The sequence below is a fragment of the Pleurodeles waltl genome, chromosome 6, assembly GCF_031143425.1.
Source record: "Pleurodeles waltl isolate 20211129_DDA chromosome 6, aPleWal1.hap1.20221129, whole genome shotgun sequence".
NCBI lineage: Eukaryota > Metazoa > Chordata > Amphibia > Caudata > Salamandridae > Pleurodeles > Pleurodeles waltl.
The window spans coordinates 111453294-111473862 of record NC_090445.1 but is presented as its reverse complement, the minus strand read 5'-3'; the positions used below and the strand labels follow the sequence as shown (position 1 = coordinate 111473862).

The 20569-nt window shown below is 44.1% G+C and overlaps 1 protein-coding gene across 1 annotated transcript in view; it reads right to left on the bottom strand.

Moving 5' to 3' along the window:
- CWC25 (CWC25 spliceosome associated protein homolog) overlaps positions 1 to 20569 on the bottom strand; it is an 86842-nt gene that overhangs the window by 2276 nt on the left and 63997 nt on the right. Inside the window, exons 7-9 of the mRNA XM_069237478.1 lie at positions 19250 to 19455; positions 11389 to 11490; positions 2242 to 2403 (exon numbers count right to left, since the gene is read on the bottom strand). Of these exons, the coding sequence (XP_069093579.1) occupies positions 2242 to 2403; positions 11389 to 11490; positions 19250 to 19455 (470 nt within the window). The remainder of the gene's footprint in view (positions 1 to 2241; positions 2404 to 11388; positions 11491 to 19249; positions 19456 to 20569) is intronic.

The window sequence follows — 20569 nt, the reverse complement described above, 5'->3', positions numbered from 1 at the left end:
TAGGTATTTATATGGACGTGGAATGTAGCTCTAAGATGGCCCACTGATATTTAAGGGGGCCTACTTCAATTTGATAGTTTTTTAGCGCAGGAGTATTCAGTAACATGGCCATCATTTACACATTCTAGTGATTGCTCCTGAGACGACATGAATAGGCCACCCTCTTCTATGTTGCTCTTCTTTTGTCATTAACATGATGGTAACACAATCTCTCCACCTTCAATGTCCACAGAAAACCAGCCCATCTCTACCGCCTTATGTCGCTGGGTGTTTATGCACCCATTACTACAGGGACCCAAGGTTAGCCATCAGACACTGAATGTAGGGTCTGAAAAATGCTGAATATGTGTTTTAGAGGAACAGTGCAAGAAGGGACAAAAATACTCCTTGGTAGCTAGTGGAAGCTGGGCTATACTCACACAAAGTTGCAAACAAATATGTGGTGAGGGTTTGTTATGATGGGTGTCCACAAAGCGTGTTTGAAGAGAATGGTATAGCATAATAGTCCATGTCACCAGACAAAATATGATAAACAGAATAAAGGCTGGAAAGGAAACATACACAATTTCAATTCCTATACACTTTCACCCACTTTGGCAATACCAGTTTCATGTGACATGAAATTATTTTTTATTGTACCGTTTTTTGTTTTTAAAGCTATGTGTTCCCTCCATTGTGTCGCCACACCCATGCTTTGTAATTCTGTCCTCTGGCTGTTGTCCCAAAAATCCATGAGAGAATGGGGAGGGTTCTGAGTCCTCCACGTGTCCCAAATGCGTGCATCCTACATGGAAGCTCCTGTCTTTGCTGGGCTAGAAGCACATACCCCTCATCAGTGCAGATATCGAAGCAAACCAGGGTGAGGTCACAGAAAACCTAATCCTAGCACACATTAAGTGAGCCCCTCACTATCCCCCACTAAACACTCGCGGAAGCTTTTTCCTGAAAAAAATGTAGGCATCTTACCCAGAGATTTTCTGCTCAACAACAATCTGCTTTCGTTCCACAAAAACTTGGAAACTCACTTGGTCATTGACACTCTGGTGGTGTAGGCATGTGCCAATAAAGGTTTGCAGTCCCCTGCCTCGTTTAGAGGGATCTCCAACAGTAGACCCTTTGGTAGCTCCACATGCAGAAACCCTTGACCTGATGTGCCAGGTGGATGCCGGATCACAGTGACAGCCTAGCCACGCAATTTAGGGAAGGGCAGCCATCAATCATTTTCCCTGCCAAGGTCATGGCAGACCAAGGCAGATAAAACTCTCAATGGCATGGTCCTCAGTTGCAGGACGAAAACCCCCTGAGCATCAGGGCCATTGATTTGTTTTATTTTTCAGAAGCAAACCCATACTCTAGCAGTACGTTTCTGAAAAAGAAAACAAATGCGAGACCAAACTAAAAAAAAAAAAAAAAAACACATGGTGGCCTGCTCAGCCTTAGCAGTGATAACTCTCCTTCCTTCTATTCTGCGCTTCCGTTGCAGGTGTATTAGAGAACGGTGAAAGGAGCAGTCACCTGACTCACAGAATCTCTCTCTCTCTCTCGACTACCCTAGTATCTCACCTGCCTAAAAGTGTCTCTCCCTGGACTACCCTAGTATCTCACAAACAATATACCATGATTTTTATACATCACAGTCTGATTCTTCTCACTGTCTCCTCTCATTCTTAGTTTAAGGCCTCCTTCTGACCCCCGTTTCAGTCTTCACCTTTACTGTTCCTCTGACTGCAGGGACTGATAAGGGAATATAATTTGCCTGTAATACTGTCACTAGTGAGGATGTCTTTCAAAATAATCTTGTGCTTTTAACTATTCTCAAGCAGCACTAAATGGAAGGGCAAAGCATACTGAATCTACAAAATCTTTCCATCTCGGAGTAACACTGTTCATGGCATATAACATTATTTCCTCTGCCTTGAATCAGTGTTAGATTCATCAAGCTTTGAACTTCCATTTCCAGCTTCTGCAGAATCGAGCCTGCAGCTGAAAAGAAAAGTTTAAAGCATGTTAATCTGTCAAAACTAGAAAAATCTTGTTACAAGTAACTTTTTACCCGACTTGTTGAGGTCTTCTAAAGGCCTAAATACAGAAATATTTTCTGTAACGATAAGGATCTCACTAATGGGCGCAAGCAGAGGTTTTTCACGTCCAAAATATTTCTTGTGTTTTCTTCCCTCCCACCACAGAATCCCTCCCATACAAACCAAATCAAACATGCACTCAAGAATGTAAGAGTCATACTGGATGAATTTTCCATCTCTATTATCTTTCTTGTCCAGTTCTCTCTCCTTCTCTTCCTCCTGCTTGTATTTCTGCACATTGCTCGCCCGCTCCTCTTCTCGCCACTTGGCATTATCCATCATCTCTCGACGTTTACGCTCCAGTTCCTCTGCTGACAGTTTCCTGTGCAGGCCACATCAGCATAAATATTAAGTAAATATAGAGAAAGACTTACACTTCATAACACAAAGCAAATATTTTGAGAGGGTCTACAACGTCAAAGTAGAAATTCAAATCTCTTCTCATGACTACTTACACTTCATAACACAAAGCAAATATTTTGAGAGGGTCTACAAACGTCAAAGTAGAACGATTCAAGTCATACAATTCAAGACATACAAAGACCGGGACATATTGTTTGAGGTCAAGGGTAACACGTTTCCATGTTTATTTTGTCCTTGGGACAAGTAGGCCAAACCCCCTGCAGCACAAACCCTTTGGCTGCCAGTTTACAGAGAAGGGAACTGTCTGCAGTTCAGGTAATGTGTTTCTATATGAATGCTGTTCGAACTTGTATTTATGGTTCATTAATTAATATCCTTCATTATTAGGGCGAGTGCTGTAAATAAACGTTTTAGGGTCACACTGCACTACTAGCAGTGGTTCCAGTAAAAAAAAAAAAAAAAAAAAAAAAAGGGTACACACGTTTGAAAAGTTTAACAATTTGAGGCAATGTATAATGCTCCCAGAATGCTCTCTGATTAGATGCAAATGTTTGGTGAAGCTTTGCTTTCAAAATAAAATGTTCAGAAAAAAAATGCAAATAGCAAAACAAAAACGTTTTGCTACTGTGACATTTTAGGTGCTATTACTTTGAAGTGTCAGAAAAACGTGTTGATGCATGCTAGCATTTCCAAAAACTATTCCTAATGGAAAATCAGTATAACCATTTTAAACAAGATAATGGGAAACATGAAAATAAACAAGCACTGGCAAAGCCAACCGATCTGACATCTGAGTCTTTTGGTTTCATCAATGTGTGCTTTTTTACATGGCTTTTGAAACACTTAGGGGCATATTTAAGAACCACCTTTCTTGTGTCTTTTGCCGCCCCCATACCGCCACCATGTATGCGCCGTATTTAAAATACACCGCACCATGGCGCAGGGTAGGGAGGAAATAGCGTCATTTATGACGCTACTGATGTACTCTGCAGGAGTAGCGCCAAAACTTTGCAGAGTACATTGGGTCCATTATAAATAATGGTATTCCCCCATTTAATGCCTGCTCTTAGCAGGCGTTGAAAGTGTCGAAAAACATGGCGCAAGAAAATCTCTTAGATTTCCTTGAGCCATTTTTTCACCCCCCATAATGGGGGAACGCACCCCCTTGCATACATTATGTCTGGCACAGGCATAATGTGGTGCAAGGGTTTACATTAGCATCAAATAAATGGTGCTAATGTGTCAGTAGATGGCGCTAGGGGCTTTGAAATATTCCCCTTTATTGTTGTGAGAGCTGCCAGGCCCTCACCATTTTAACAAACACTGGCAAAAAGAAAAAAAAGTTTTTGGTCCAAAAAGTAAACATTGCCACCAGTGGCGTAACAAAGGCCCTACAGCCCCCCCTCCTGGGAGCCCTTCAGCACAGCACCCGCCCTGAGTGAGTCTAGAGGGGAGGGGGTGGTGGGTGCTCCATGTTCTTTGCGAGGGGGCCCCCTCCAGTTTCGTTATGTCACTGATTGCCACAGTAGTTCCTGGCACTGATAGTACCTGGCACTGAACAAAACTACTTTGTGTGTCAATATGCTCTTTGTGGAAGAGCAGAATGCAATCACTCAGAGTAAAGCCAGCCAATAGAGAGAGAAACAGAAGGTTAATATAAACAAAATGTCTTTCTTAACACCAGCCCTAATTAGGGACCAGGAAATAGTACTCATAGAAAACATTTGTGAACTGTATTTTAGCACGAGCAAATATGCATGTGTAGATTTGCTCATGTGAAAAGCTATTGAGCGTTTACCAGCTCACTTTCCCTCCACCCACTTTTTTCCCAAATCTGGAAGAACTTCTACTTCTGCCACTGCCAGGAGTAAATTTCCAGTCTTTCTCATTATTGGAAAAGATTAGAGAGGAGCTGGTGAAAATCCTTAAAACATGCAAGTTAGTAGGTTTGCAGACTCAAAGGCATTCCAGGCCTGAAACTATTGCTTACTGCTACCTCCAACCCAAGTATGTAGATTTGCGCATGGTGGCAAAATAAGGAAATTGCTATGGTAGGGATTGAAATTACAAGTATTCAAGCTCTACCATAGCAGTAGCCCTGGCATAATCAGAGAGGCTATTATCAGAGCTCTTACATAATGAGATTGCTGCCATAATTTGTTGCCGCACTACATGGCACCAGAGGGACAAGTTGATTTTTTTACAGGGCAAGTAGATTTAAGAAGCAACCTGTCCCATAGACAGGTAGATATTTTATTAAATTCTACACACCTGCAAAGGGATAATAGGCACTTGCAAAACCAAAATGTTTTGCTTTAATGTTCTAACAAAGTGGTTCCCAACCTTTTGACTTCTGTGGACCCCCACTTTATCATTACTGGAACCCCAGGGACCCCCCAATGACCCATTACTGAAAGCTGGGGATTTAATCTGTTAGTAATATTTAATTTTCTAAGCAGTCGCGCACCTCCTGAGGGGCTTAGCAGACCCCAGGGGTCCCCGGACCACAGGTTTGGAACCACTGTTCTAACATGAAAACACAGGTATGCTAAGGACCACATATGTGTATGTCCCTGCTTGTATAGATTATTATATTAAGTCTAGACCAGTCTAAGTTCTCTTTGGATCTTCGTTTCACACCACAAAAGCGAAAGCAGTGTAGTGTCTTGTATGATTTATACCAGAACCTTTCTGGCTCCCCAAGGACTCTGTATCAATATGACGTAATCGCTAAAACAGAATGCAGTACTGCCAGAAACGTGCCATTTCCCTCAGTAGTTCTGCTCTCATTTTTATGTAAAATGAAATCGGAATACTTCTGGACCTAACCACTAGATGGTGGAATTATGCACATTACTTCACCATGGAAAAAAAATAAACTGGATGGCAGTGATGAAAAGATGTCAAACATAACAATGTTTTAAAAAATACTCCACACATGTTGCAGTAAGTTAAAACTGCAAGGGTTGAAATCAGCCACTGGGCCAATCGGAATCCACTGGGGAGCTGAACAGTTTAAAAAATAAACAAATTCTCGGCACAAGTGGCAACCAGAAACCGTGGGGAGCTGAGAAAAAATGTACAAGCTGCTGCAATGAGTTTGCTTACGCTGCCTGACTTTAACACCTGGGGTGCCTTGGACGAGGTGATCTCGTCCAAGGCACCGGTTCCCGGGTGCCTTGGACGAGATGGAACCGGTGCCTTGGACGAGATCACCTCGTCCTGCACCCGGGAACTGGGGGGAGCGCTAGCGCTACCCCCATGGGCTCCCCACCCACCCCCCCTGGTGGTGGATGAAAGGGGAAGCCCTTCCCCTTCCACCCCCGGCCACCCCCCGTGTGACGCCAGCGCGCATCGCGCGCTGACAATCACAGAGGGCCTCCTCCCATCTTCCAGCGCGATCGAAAGAGAAATGCAGAGCATTTCTCTTTCGATCACGTGCGGGAGGCCCAGAGAGGCTTCAAAGGGAAGGGAAGGAAAGGAATTTCCTTCCCTTTGAAGTCTCTCTGAGCGTTTCAAAAGCCGGATTGCAACGCCCACTAGACAACAGGGATTTTCTTTGTTTTTTTAAAATCAAATTTATTTATTTATTTATTTTAGGCCATTTCTGCCCCCCCGGGGCCGGCTGAGCTAGAGGCCAAAATCTACAGGTAGGCACTTTGCAAAAAACACCTCTGTTTTCTGTGAAAAAATTTGATGTGTCCATGTTGTGTTTTGTTCCATTTCCTTTCGTGGGCGCTAGGCCTAACCACACAAGTGAGGTACCATTTTTATCGGGAGACTTGGGGGAACGCTGGGAGGAAGGAAATTTGTGGCTCTTCTCAGATTCCAGAACGTTCTGTCACCGAAATGAGTGGAATACGTGTTTTTTTAGCCACATTTTGAAGTTTGCAAAGAATTCTGGGTAACAGAACCTGGTCAGAGCCCCACAAGTCACCCCATCTTAGATTCCCCTAGGTCTCTAGTTTTAAAAAATGCCCAGGTTTGGTAGGTTTCCCTAGGTGTCGGCTGAGCTAGAGGCCAAAATCTACAGGTAGGCACTTTGCAAAAAACACCTCTGTTTTCTGTCAAAAATTGTGATGTGTCCACGTTGTGTTTTGGGGCATTTCCTGTCGCGGGCGCTAGGCCTACCCACACAAGTGAGGTATCATTTTTATCGGGAGACTTGGGGGAACGCTGGGTGGAAGGAAATTTGTGGCTCCTCTCAGATTCCAGAACTTTGTCACCGAAATGTGAGGAAAATGTGTTTTTTTAGCCACATTTTGAGGTTTGCAAAGGATTCTGGGTAACAGAACCTGGTCAGAGCCCCACAAGTCACCCCATCATGGATTCCCCTAGGTCTCTAGTTTTCAAAAATGCACAGGTTTGGTAGGTTTCCCTAGGTGCCGGCTGACCTAGAGGCCAAAATCCACAGGTAGGCACTGTTTTCTGTGAAAAAAGTTGATGTGTCCGTTGTGTTTTGGGCCATTTCCTTTTGTTGGCGCTAGGCCTACTCACACAAGTGAGGTACCATTTTTATCGGGAGACTTGGAGGAACTCTAGTTTTAAAAAATGCACAGGTTTGGTAGGTTTCCCTAGGTGCCAGCTGAGCTAGAGGCCAAAATCTACAGGTAGGTACTTTGCAAAAAACACCTCTGTTTTCTGTCAAAAATTGTGATGTGTCCACGTTGTGTTTTGGGGCATTTCCTGTCGCGGGTGCTAGGCCTACCCACACAAGTGAGGTATCATTTTTATCGGGAGACTTGGGGGAACATAGAATAGCAAAACAAGTGTTATTGCCCCTTGTTTTGTTCTACATTTTTTCTTTCCAAATATAAGAGAGTGTGTAAAAAAGACGTCTATTTGAGAAATGCCCTGTAATTAAAATGCTAGTATGGTCACCCCGGAATTCAGAGATGTGCTAATAACCACTGCTCCTCAACACCTTATCTTGTGCCCTTTTTGGAAATACAAAGGTTTTTTTGATAGCTATTTTTCACTCTTTATATTTCAGCAAATGAATTGCTGTATAGCCGGTATAGAATGAAAACACACTGCAGGGTGCAGCTCATTTATTGGCTCTGGGTATATTGATGGGGCTCTTGATGAACCTACAAGCCCTATATATCCCCGCAACCAGAAGAGTCCAGCAGACGTAACGGTATATTGCTTTCAAAAATCTGACATTGCAGGAAAGAGTTACAGACTAAAACGTAGAGAAAAATTGCTTTTTTTTTCACCTCAATTTCAATATTTTTCTTTTTCAGTTGTTATTTTCTGTAGGAAACCCTTGTAGGATCTACACAAATCACCCCTTGCTGAATTCAGAATTTTGTCTACTTTTCAGAAATGTTTAGGTTTCTGGGATCCAGCATTGGTTTCACGCCCATTTCTGTCACTGACTGGAAGGAGGCTGAAAGCACAAAAAATCGTAAAAATGGGGTATGTCCCAGTAAAATGCCAAATTTGTGTTGAAAAATTGGGTTTTCTGATTCAAGTCTGCCTGTTCCTGAAAGCTTGGAAGCTGGTGATTTTAGCACCGCAAACCCTTTGTTGATGCCATTCTCAGGGAAAAAAACACAAGCCTTCTTCTGCAGCCACTTTTTCCCATTTTTTTTAAAGAAACAACATTTTCACTGTATTTTGGCTAATTTCTTGGCCTCCTTCAGGGGAACCCACAAAGTCTGGGTACCTCTAGAATCCCTAGGATGTTGGGGAAAAAAGGACGCAAATTTGGCTTGGCTAGCTTATGTGGACAAAAAGTTATGAGGGCCTAAGCGCGAACTGCCCCAAATAGCCAAAAAAAGGCCTGGCACAGGAGGGGGAAAAGGCCTGGCAGCGAAGGGGTTAAGATGGCTGGCTGAGCTCAAAAATAATAATTACAAAAAACACAGGTGGCCATGTTAGGGTCTTGTCTGCACACATTAACAATGACAATAAAAGAGGTAGTGCAATCAAAATAAAATATATTTCTGTATATATACACAATGCATGCATGACAAATAATTGAATATGCAATAATCAATGATTCTTTTCAGATGTTGAATCGGCCTTCACGGATTACAATGTAAGGTGTAGTGTTACATCCAAATTGCCAATAGCATGAGGTCAGAGAATTTTATACCAGGAGGTGGAGCCGAAACTTATTTTATATGTATAGTAAAGTGTACTGTCAAGCCACATCTAAATATGATTAAAGTGAAATGCAATAAAGCTACTGGCAACCCTAAGAGCTATTGCATACTGTATTCCGACTTTGCAGAGGTGGAAATGCCTTTCAAAATGGTGATTTTATCAGTGGAAACGAAATGTTATGTTTAAATACATTTTTTAAAAAAATCGAAGTGATCTAAAAAAAAGTATTAATTTAAATCTGTTAGAGGTTTTTCCAATATAAGCAAAGTACAACTAGATTGCACAGTAGGGCTGAAGCTATTTTTTATCGACCATTTAAAAGTTTCATTTTACTGTTGAAAATAATTCAGTCTCTAGAATGTCAAAGGCAACTGTTCTTTCCAAGAAGCAACTAGAACATAATGAATGTTTTCAATTCTATCTCTAAATGAGACATGCACATATGAACATTTAAAGGTCACGCGCCTCGTCCTCGGCCTCCCCCGACACGAACGAATCTCACCACACCTCAAATCCCTACACTGGCTCCCCATAGACAAGAGAATCACATTCAAGATCCTCATCCACGCACACAAATCCCTCCACAACACCGGCCCAACCTACCTCAATGAAAGAGTAAACTTCCACACTCCCACACGCAACCTCCGATCAGCCGACCTCACCCTAGCCACAGTCCCCTGCATCCTGCACACCACCACAGGCGGCAGGTCTTTCTCCTACCTCGCCCCCAAAACCTGGAACTCCCTCCCCACGACCTTCGCAAAACCAAAGACCTACTAGTCTTCAGAAGGAACCTCAAGACTTGGCTGTTCGACCAGTGACCAATTCCCGGCCTGCCCCCCCCCGTTCTGCCCCCACCCACTCTGCCCCCTCCCCCCCCAAACGCCTTGAGACCCTCACGGGTGAGTAGCGCGCTCTACAAATTTCTTTGATTGATTGAGGTCATGCTTACGTCGGTGGCTTTTTTTTTTTGCTAAAAAGTTAAATGGTGCTTCTAGCAGCCCTGTATTGTGATTACAAAATAAATTCCTCTGTTTCCCAAGTTTTAAAATATTCCAGGCATGGATAGAGTACGAAAAGTGAACCATTAGAGAAACAAGTCTACTGTCCCATATCTTCTTGAGGCTATAGTGTACCCTGCAGCACTGTGTGCCCAGGCTCAACACTGCAAATCATCCACCATTCCCAAAGAGATCCAACAATCACCATCTTTTAACAACACGTTTACCTCTGAGCTCATAGATAGCCTCAATGGTCACACCGTATCATCACAAATATGGTAATAACTTGCAACTACAGCTAAAGCACTAATATGCAGCACTAATGTGCAGATTGAACTCTAAGCGTGTATGGCCCAACACTGCATAAGAACAGGAGTGCCTTTAGCAGGCATTTAAAGGTGTATAAACATTACTGGCCAGAACATGATCGGAGAACTTATTCCAAAAAACAGCAGCTTGAAAGAAGTGGTGACTGCCTTTACCTTTTAACTGAACTGAGGTGTCAAGATGAAAGTCTCACTGGCACTGTGCAGATCACGAGAGGGGGTACATATATTGTTCTTAGTTATGAAGTAATCAGAAGGTAGTAGTCAAAGGTATCGAAACACGAGGCTAGAGTCCTTGAACATAAACTAAGCTTAACTAGAAGCCAGTGTGAAAGTATTTCCTGCATATGATGCTCAACAGCTCCCACCAAACTAAAACTCGTCTTTCATTTCCACTTTCTCAAAATAGCCTGTTTTGCAAGGAATCAAAACAGACTGAACATACAAGTCATTTTGTTCAATTGGTCTAAAGAATTAGAACCTTCCAATACTTCCTAGTCAAAAAAAGAGTGGGCTTTGCTAAAGGACAACCCCAAAATCAAGCATAACAGGCATCTCGGTAACCCCAGGCATATCTGTCTGTTCTCCTTTATTTGAATAGTGAGTCTGTTTAATATTACCACTAGTGGAATAAGAAGAAACTATTTTCTCACTTTACACCTCCTAGAGCACCCCCTTGACAAATGCTTAAGCAATATACTAACAATCAAAGTAACTTGAGCGGTGAAGGCTTAATGTAAGTGAAAATATAGAGAAAGGAATGTCTAACTTCAATATGTAGCAAAAACTCTAAGCTGAAAATACTGCTGAACTTGAGCCATGAGTTCTAGCAATAGAATAACCTTGACTATGGGCCAATCACCAGCAAGAAGCAATGTGATTAAAGGAAGCCACTGGGCTACCTTTTTGAACATTTTCAGAAAGACCCACCCATTAGTGATTGCTCAAGATTGTTTAATTTTAATTACTTTCAAAGGCAGTTTGGCACAGGAGCAGCACTTGCCTTGACACTGAGCTTCTTAACTGATGCACTGCTTGCCTTCTGACTACAGTTCTTAGGAATGCAGGCTGATTCTCAAGTAAGGATCCACACAAAGCAATTTTCAAATAGTCTCAAAACAGGGGGAACCACCTGCACCAAATCCATTTAAAATCATCTTCTAATCACAATGAGCTTTAACAAAATGCAACAAATGGCCCCACAAAAAGCCACTGGATGAGAGCTCTTCTGAGTTAAAAAGGTGCTGGAGTCCTATTTTAATTAGAAGAATAAGGAGTACCAAACAGGACAAGGTGGAATGCGTACGGTTATTCTGACTTTTGCAAGACCGAGAGAAAGCAAAAGAATATTATCTGTGGAGTCTACTTGAGAAAGCCTTTGCAAGTAAGGAGTCCAAAGAGTAAATTGAAAAATCAAAACACAAATGAAATGGCAAGACCTAGCTTAAGTATAATATACGCTGGGAATTACTCAGCAGCACTCTACTCCAAAGTTGTCCTTACTTGGTAAAGCCAGAGTTATGCCGTCGTTGGTACGAATCCTGCTTTTTTGGAGACGGGCTCCGGGGATGACCCTTTTCTTTACGGTCAGACTTGGAGCTGTGCCTGACAAAAAGAAAAGGGAACCAGAGGAGAAATTTAGACAAGTGCCTCCAAATGCAAGGCTTATTTTTTCAGTTACCTGCTAGACTCATTTTGATAAATTAAAAGTGAATATGTTTAGTCTGACAACACTTAATTATATATAAAGAACGACTATAGAAAGATCTCATAAAAACGTAGTAACACAGAAAAGAGCCTCAACATTCAATGAAAAAGCATAGAAACAAATATATTTCATATCAAGATTCCACTTCTCTCCTTCTTGCAGTGATAAACAGGCACAAATTCGTCTTTAATTTTGCTCACAGCACTGAGCAACTACGAACCTTCTGTGGCATGGTCTTCTCACTCACAACTGCCATCTGCAAATACCACAATACTGATTACCTCTACCCGGCTAGCCCTGCTCCTCCAGGCAGTTGTAAGCATACTCCACTCCTGTTCTTCTTAACTGATGCTCATCAAAGAAAACAGCAGACAACATCTACCTCTATCTTCTGCATACAAATATTGACAATGATCAGCAGACACTATGGGGGTCATTATGCCCCCGGTGGTAGGTGTTAATGTGGCGTTAGTACCACCAAGAGGCTGGCAGTATATACCGCCACATTATGACATTAGGGGTTGGCTGAAGCCAACCTGCCAAAATACCACACCGACCGCCATGGCGGTAGTAGCCACCGGGCCGGAGATAATCTCTTACCCGGCGGCCGCTACTGTACCGAGGGTGGCATTTTGACCCTGCCTACCGCCATGATTTTCGTGGCGTTACAAACGCCACGCAAATCATGGCGGTAGGCCCTACCAGTGACAGGGAATTCCTTCCATGTCGCTTAATAGGAGGCCCGCCCCAGCCCTCCCAACACTCCTCAAACAACCCCCACCCCTCTCCATCCACGCTCCCTCTTCCAAGTCCCCCCAATACACGTACTCGCAGGCACATACCACGCATTCACACACTCACTCACACAGGCATACCCACATTCATACACAAATGCCTCCATTCATTCACTCACACATCCATACACACATTCATACTGACACGCAGACATGCATTCACATTTCCATTAAAAAAAGCATTCTCACACATGCAAACAACACTACACACACACACACACACACACACAATCGTATTCACGCGCACCCCCCCCCCCACATACAACACACCCTTCCCCTGTCGGAAACCCAACTTACCTGCAACCAGGGGGTCTTCCGGCAGGGGACGGGCGCTGCTACTGCCAGCAGCGCCCGCCAGCAGATCACCACCTGGCCATATTATTTGACCTAATACCCCTGGCGGCGGACTACTTGTGTGGCGCTCCTGGTAGCAGCGCCATCTGAACACCGTCCGTAGGTATGGCCACAGCCGGATTATGCTTTCTTTCTTCACTTTAATTATTCATTTTCACAAACAGCAGCCATTTTAGATTACCAGAAACAAACTTTACACACTAACTAATGTTCCCAGAAACACTGGGGAAATCCCACATGTGCCTTAACCAATCAACAACAGACAGTCCCAAATACAGTCCATTGTTGCGTTCTGAGATCCCTCTTTCTTCGCATGAATCAGGCCACAGTTCGCACATCACACACCTTGCTTTGAACCATCAGTTCCTATGAAGAGACAAGGGGCCAGATTTTGAGTTTGGAGGGCAGAAAAGTCTGTCCGGCAAACTCCCGACAGGGTAGCCGCCGCCTATGTGGCGACCTCCTCGTTGGAGTTAATAAGAGTTTCTCACTAGGTCAGCGGGTGAAAACCTAAGTTTCTGCCCAGTGGCCTAGCGGGAAACAGGATACAGCATTGTCTCCAGCTCGTAATCGAGCTGGCGACAATGCTGTTGCCTGCAGGGTGCACCAACACCCTCGCAATGTTCACTGCAAAGCAGACAGTGAACATTGGCTTGGGCAGTGCAGGGGCCCCCTGCACTCGTTCTCCGCCAGCATTTTCATGGCAGTGGTACAGCCATGAAACCGCTGGCGGAGAAGGGGGTCTTAATCCCCAGGACAGCACCGCTTGCAGAGCTGCCCTGGCAGATAAGGACCGCCACCACCTCCAGACTGCCGTGATCTCCGATATTGGCGGAGCTGACGGTTCCCCGGTGGTCAGACTGCCAGGGTTGTAATGTGGCGCTCGAACCGTCGCATTGGTGACAGTCCAACTGCCATCTGTGGGTCTGGCGGTCTAGTAACCTCCAGACTCGTAATGACCCCCAAAATCTGTAAGTGACGTTCCAACCACTGACTGTCACTAAACTCCAACATTAACAATAAAGCCATTGAGCAAGCAGAAAAATCCCATTGCAAGTTAGCAAACGTGACAGTATAATGTGTTCAAGTTTTGAACAGCAATTCAATCAACATAAAATATCTACTTACTCCAAGCTGAAGGGGGGAAATTTTCATTCTGTGTCAGGAGAGGAGGTGAGGATTATGGCAGTTCGAAGCTTACTCATCACTAGCTGAGCTACATCTAACACCGGCTTAAAATAAAATCTTTTGAAGGTAGAATCTGAGGACCAATCCACAGTGTTCATTATGTCTTCCAGATGGGCCGCTAAACAGAAAGTTTTGGAGGCTATTGCTCCTCTTGCTGAATGGGTCACAAACTCTAGTGTCAATACCAGCATCCTGCATGACCTACTGAACCCATCTGGCTATACTACGTGAAGACACTGCTTTATAAGGTTTCCGTAGTGCAATGAGTAATTGCCGTTCTCCTGGAGGACAGACCGCTTCCCTCTTTTCTTCGTATGCCTTAAGGCAGTGGTCCCCAAACATTTTTGACCCGTGGCTCCCTTGACCTTTTGGCAGTTGGCTGCGGCTCCCCACTGTGTTATTTTTGTTTTAGCGAGTGTGGTAGAGGGGTGGGGGGGCTTATGAGCCCACCCTCTGGAGTTCTTCTATTTTGTTCCCTCAAAAATACTTGGTAGGAAGGTATTATAATCATAGATGTAGCAAAATAAAAAATATATAACAGTTGTTTAATAAAAAAAAAAACTTTCATTGGTTAAGACAGAAATAATGCTCTTCAGCACTGTGGTCTGCATAATGATTTTCTTTAAAACTATTATTTTGTTCCTTAAAAATTGCCTCCAGCACAGGGAGCTCTCCTTCAAGTCATTCTAGTTGTCAAGGAGCCACTTTTGATATATAATAATGCAGCTCCACTAATCAGCACTACTATATTTCACTTTCAAGTACTTTACTAAACTACTTTACTAAATTTTCCAGCAGCCACCATTATCTTAACTCTGCTTCTGTCTCTTCTAGTGTCTGATGGAGTCTTTGCACTCTCCTGTCTCAGACCTCAGTATTTGTCTGCAGTCTCTGATTCCTTCTCACTACAGTCGTGTGTCACAGTCCGTGTCAATTCAGTTCTTATTATGGTACAAAACTCCGATGGAGGTCCACATAAGTCCATATCAAAAAAGTAAAAACACATTTATGCATTAAACATGTTGCATACTATCATAGTTATAAGAACTTTTTCCTACACTACAAAAGATGTTAAAAAGTCTTCCCACCAACTAACATTAACAAGACTAAAAACAGTGCCCTTCAGGATTAAATAAAATATATTAAAACAATACCACAATTTTCTTAAAAGTGACACAGTAAACATACTTAAGTCCAATACGTGCCTCTGTTTTTATTTCTGCATGGCTCATCGTTTGTGTTAACTGTTCTGACAGATAGGAGCAATTCCTGTGCTATTTTGCATGTCGCACTGCCATCTAGTGGTACTAGAGGGAGTTTCATCTTAGCAAAACATGTTTGAAAGCCAGCTTGAAAAACGAAAGAAATTGCACTCAGAATATTTACTTCGTGGCGCCCCTGGGTAGTTTTGGAGGCGCACAGATTGGGAACCTCTGCCTTAAGGCATTGAACCATGCACAGTCTGGGAACCTCTCGGAAAGCCAGATAAGAGACTGTGCAGGTGTTAGATTATTCATCTATTCACCATAATGGAAACCCCACTGGGGAAAAACACCCTACCAGAAAGATCCAGGGCCCTCACATCCGAAACATGTTTGCACAAGACTAGACAAAGTAGCATTGCTAATTTGGCTGAAAGCTCCTTCCTGGACAGGAATCTGTTCAGCTCCCAAGAGAGAGAGAGAGATTAGGACCTGGTTAACATCCCACAGTATCGAGTAATGAGGCTCCGGGGGAAGGGAGAGATGAATCCCCCAAGCAGCTGGTAAACAAAAGGATGCTTCCCAACTGGAGCACCATCAATTGGAGTATGTCCAGCTGAAATAGCGTACCAAATTGCATTAACAGAGTGATACTGCAAGGCCATCCTTAGCCAGGCTAGACCAAAAATTGAGCACCTGCACTACGTCCGCACCCACGGGATCCACCCCATGTCACAAAGACCAACGCCCCCATCTTGTCTAGACCGACCGGTACCACTTGGTTGTGCTATCTGCCCAGGCCTTGGAGAGGAGAAACTTCAGTGTGTTGAGAAAGCCCAGGGAGCAACCAACATCCCTTGTAATCCACCAAGCCATCAGCTGTAGAGATCGCTTCATCTCCAAACGGTGTGGTTCTAGATCCGGGTTCCAAAGAATATGCAGGAAGAGGGGAAGTTGGATTAGAAAATCCCAAGAAAGTTCCAGAAGAACTGGAAGCCACACTTGAGACCTTCACATGAGCATTATCATTACCGCATCTGCTCGATGTCGTCTCACCTGAGCCGAAGCCCTGGTGATCATTGAGAAGGGTGACTCCCGACTCCAATCCTGTAGAAACACATCCACCACCACCACTAGAGGATTCAGTCTCCAACTGAAGAACCGGGGCATCTGGTGGCCCAGACGAGAAGCAAACAGGTCCATAGAGAACGGATCCCACCTGTTCGAGAGCATCCAGCTTCCACAGGCTTGAGTCTCGGAAGAGTCTGGACTGCCAATCTGCCTGCCTCCTGGTTTATCAGACCCGGAAGGTATTTCGCATGATGAAAATTATTTTCCAGGCAAAAATCCTAAAATTCTTGGCCAAGACCACCAGAGCTTTGGATCCTGGTGCTTCCCAGATGGTTGATATAATGCACAACCAAAAAGCTGTCCATCTTTAGGAGAACACAAGAGTGGATCCTGTCTTTTGTCCAACACCAGACCGCGAATGAAATGGCAAGGAGCTCAAAACAATTGATATGTAACTTCTGTTCTTGTGGTGACCAACTTCTGCCTATGGAAAAGTCCCCACACCTAGCACCCCAACCTAACCTGCTGGTGTCAGACTCTATGACCAAGTCGGGGGTGAGGCCGAAAATGGTTCTCCTATTCCAGGCCTCCATGTGGGCTAGCCACCAGTTAATTTCTTCTTTGGATTCCTCTGACAGAGAAACAGACTGGGAGTAAGTGAGGCCCTTCCTCTGGTGATGCACCTTCAGCCGTTGAACCCAATAGTGGCGAGGGCCTGGGAAGACTGTTTGGATCGAGGAGGAAAGAAAGCCTAGAAGGCGCATAATTTGTCTGAGACACATGCGAGGCATGGCCAACGTTTGGTGCAATTTGTGCCTGATATTTGCCATCTTCTGGGATGGGAGGCCAAAGTGAAGTTGCTAACGAGTCCTAGGAAGGCTGTTCTCTGGGTGGGGAACAGAAGAGATTTTCTCTAGTTGATAACGAATCTGAAGCCCTGTAAAAGGTTTACTGCCATCTGAAGCTGCATGATAAGCTTCTGAGGGCACTGGGACAGCAGAAGAATGTTGTCCAAGTAGACAAAAAAACTTATCCCTTGTGCCCGAAGATACTTCTCCACCTGCTTGAGAACCTTCATAAAGCACCATCCTTGGCATCCCCGGGAGACCCCCCCCATTCTGATGGTCCAGGGAGACCGGCCCTGAAGACTTGGGATCTGCACCAGAAGGTTCCACAGGTTCTTCTGAAGGGGTGCACCTGAGCCAGGAAGCCCTCTTGAGATGTGCAAATGCATCCAGATCAACCCCCAAGTCGCATTTCCCCTTTTGGGGTAGGGGACCCTCACTCGGGGCATCCTGGGGGTTGGGATGGGGCCTGAACATCCGTGTGCCGGGTTCTCCAGTCTGGGGATTCTGGCACATTCACAAGCTATCTGTTGGGTGAGGCAGTGCTCAAGGGGAACCATGGCCTCATTAACCGCCCTGTAAATGGCGGTGTCCACCTACTCAAAAAATTCATGATCCCACTGTAAAAAGGACATAGAGCTCTCCTCCTTGTGGGCGCTCTGGGAGCCCTGCATGATTCTGTCCAGTAATTGGGCTAAATTTTCAAACAGCTCGGAGATGGGGTGCCCCGTAACAACACAGAAGGCCTGAGGTCCTTTATCTTATAAATGGGCAAAGCCCTAATAATGTTGCACCCAGCGTGTGATACTGGGGCTGGGGGAACACAGAAAATATGTGTAGGCCGGAGGTCTCACAATTATTTAATGGGTGGATACCCTGGGACACACTCTCTCTGCAATTTGAAAGGAAAACTGCTTGGTAGCTGTGTCCTGAGGGCCAGAGTAGCCAGCCAAGATACTGACCCGTAGGCGTCCTACGGCAACTAGTGTGTCTACAGAACCCTAGGGACGTCAAAAGTGCGCATTAGCAAAAGAAAGACCCCTTTGGGATGCCACCCAGGAAGGACAAGACAGATGTGGCTTACAAGGATCAGGTGGCGTGCGCTGGATTCCTACTGTGGAGGCGAGCGACGCAAAGCTGCATCGGCCAAGGAACCATCTATTGGGTGGCGTACCACACCACGGGGTCCACGTATATGCAGAAACACTGTTCCGTAAGGAGCGTGTTAGCAGTCCTGCAACTGAAAGGAGAACCTGCATCAAGGAAAATTAGTGCAAGGGTGAAGCAAACATAGCAAAATATGCATATAATGCATGTACCATGAAGGGGGCAAAAACAGAGACTTAACTGAGGCTGCAGTACACGGATGAAAGAGGGAGCTCAGACAGAGGTGAGGACTATATTTGGGACTGTCTGCTATCAATTGATTAATGCACATGTTAAATTGCCCTGGTGTTTCTGGGAACAATAGTTTGTGTATAAAGTTTTTTGCTGGTAATCTAAAATGGCTGCTGTTTGTGAAAATAATGAATTAAAGTCAAGAAACAAAACAGAATCCTCGTCTCCAGTCCTAACAGAGTTCATAATGTAGTGACAGAGAGAAATGAAAAAGTTGCATGAAAAGGGTGTAGAACTGTTTTCAGTGCTAAACATTGGACAGCTTCAGGAAACCATACAGTAATACAGGAAACTTGATTACGGATACTAATTGTTATATTTCCATAATACCATTAAGTACTGTGTAATCAACAGATGTATTCCTCACCCAAGTCTGCAATGCCACAGCCATTATGGAAAATCGTATTAAGAACAAAAAAATGACAAAAACAAACACAACTAAGGGGCCTGCAGAGCTAATCAAAGGTGCCAGCATACCGCAAAATATAAAATCTGCATCTACCTCTCACACATCTTCATCCATCACACCAAATGCTGCATCTCACTGCATGATGACTGCAACTCCACCTCACACATAGGACAGTAGCATAGACAACACAATTTCAACACCACACCCCACATGGAGTAGTGTGCAATCCATGTGGATAAGCACTTCAGGACTATTAAAATGCTATCATACAATACAAACTTCACAATTTCTTAGCGAGGTGTACTGCAGTAAAAAGTTTAGTGCGAGAGGCATTAAAAGACCATAAAAAAAGTATTTTCATATCTATGGTTTTTGTAATTCTCTGTTAAACTCACGATTTGTCGTATCTCGGAGGAGTCTGGGACCTGGACTTTTCCCGTCTGCCTCTGGGCACTCCATGATGAATACTGTTACCAGAATATCTTCGGGGGGAATTACTCCGACTCCTGGAACGAGAGAGATGTCTTTGTTTGTGAGACACCTTCCCTTGGTCAGCAACCTCTCTATCTATAGCCCTGCCGCTCTGCTCAGACCCCCGTAGCTGCAAAAAGAAAGAGAATTTTAAGGATATATTTCTATGACAATTTCCTACAAAGCATGTGATCAACTAAATTAAGTATTTGTGGAAAGTCCCCGCATTTAAATATGACCAGGACTCATTTGTCTCTTTATTCTCTGGCAAGCTACAACTCAGACAGACACAGTGAACCCAGGACCCAACAGTCTCTTCCTCCCAGGCATGAGATACAGTGATGGTACAACCAGCAGCCTACCAATGTGTGCTACATACACATATAATACATTGGGAGACAAAAAGGTGCCCTAAGAATTATACCAGTGTAATGCTATCTGTATGTAACCACCGAGCCCATCTTGACCACTGACTCCATTTTGTGCTTAGCTTAGCTTCAAATGCCAACACATTGGTGGCGCAGGTATTTTTCGACACACAGCTTGTTAACGTGCTTTTAGCTTTTCTCACCAGGGAAGGGAACATAATGTGGGGGTCGAAATCTTGATAAGACTGTACAAGGCTGAGAATGTTTATGGTAGAGAAGGGTAAGCTTGGTCTTGGAAATACACCTTGGGATGTGGCCAGTCTCTAGTGTGCTTTTTCCAACATTGACCTGGTATGGCCAGTGCTTGAATTTCACCACTTACTGGACAGGGAAGGGGGCAGGTGTGTTGGAGGGGGGCAGGGTGTTCTAGAACCTTCCTCTTGAGTTTGTTTAAAGTATATAAGGTGGGAAAGCTTGACACTGGGAGAGAAGGAACTCATGTCTAAGGGTGGACGCATTGCTCAGAGTAATCCTATTGGGGTTGATTTCTTCTGTCTCAGCTGTTACGGGTTCCACAGCTTGACGTTGGCAGACAAAGGATGATGTTGGATTCGAGCCCCATGGTGATGTATTTTTAATTCTTGATATCTAGCTTTACTATGTGCATGCATAAATGCACGTAGTCACTACATATATATTCATTGTTGATGTATTGCATTTTCTTTGATTATTATTATTCCACTGCTGTGATTATTTTAAGAGTTGCATGTGTATTGATGCAGTCACATTAAGTACTCACGTTATTCTCTTCATGTATATGAAACCTGGGAATTGCCTTAATAAATCCATTACTCAGCCTAAGAGTGCTGCATTCCT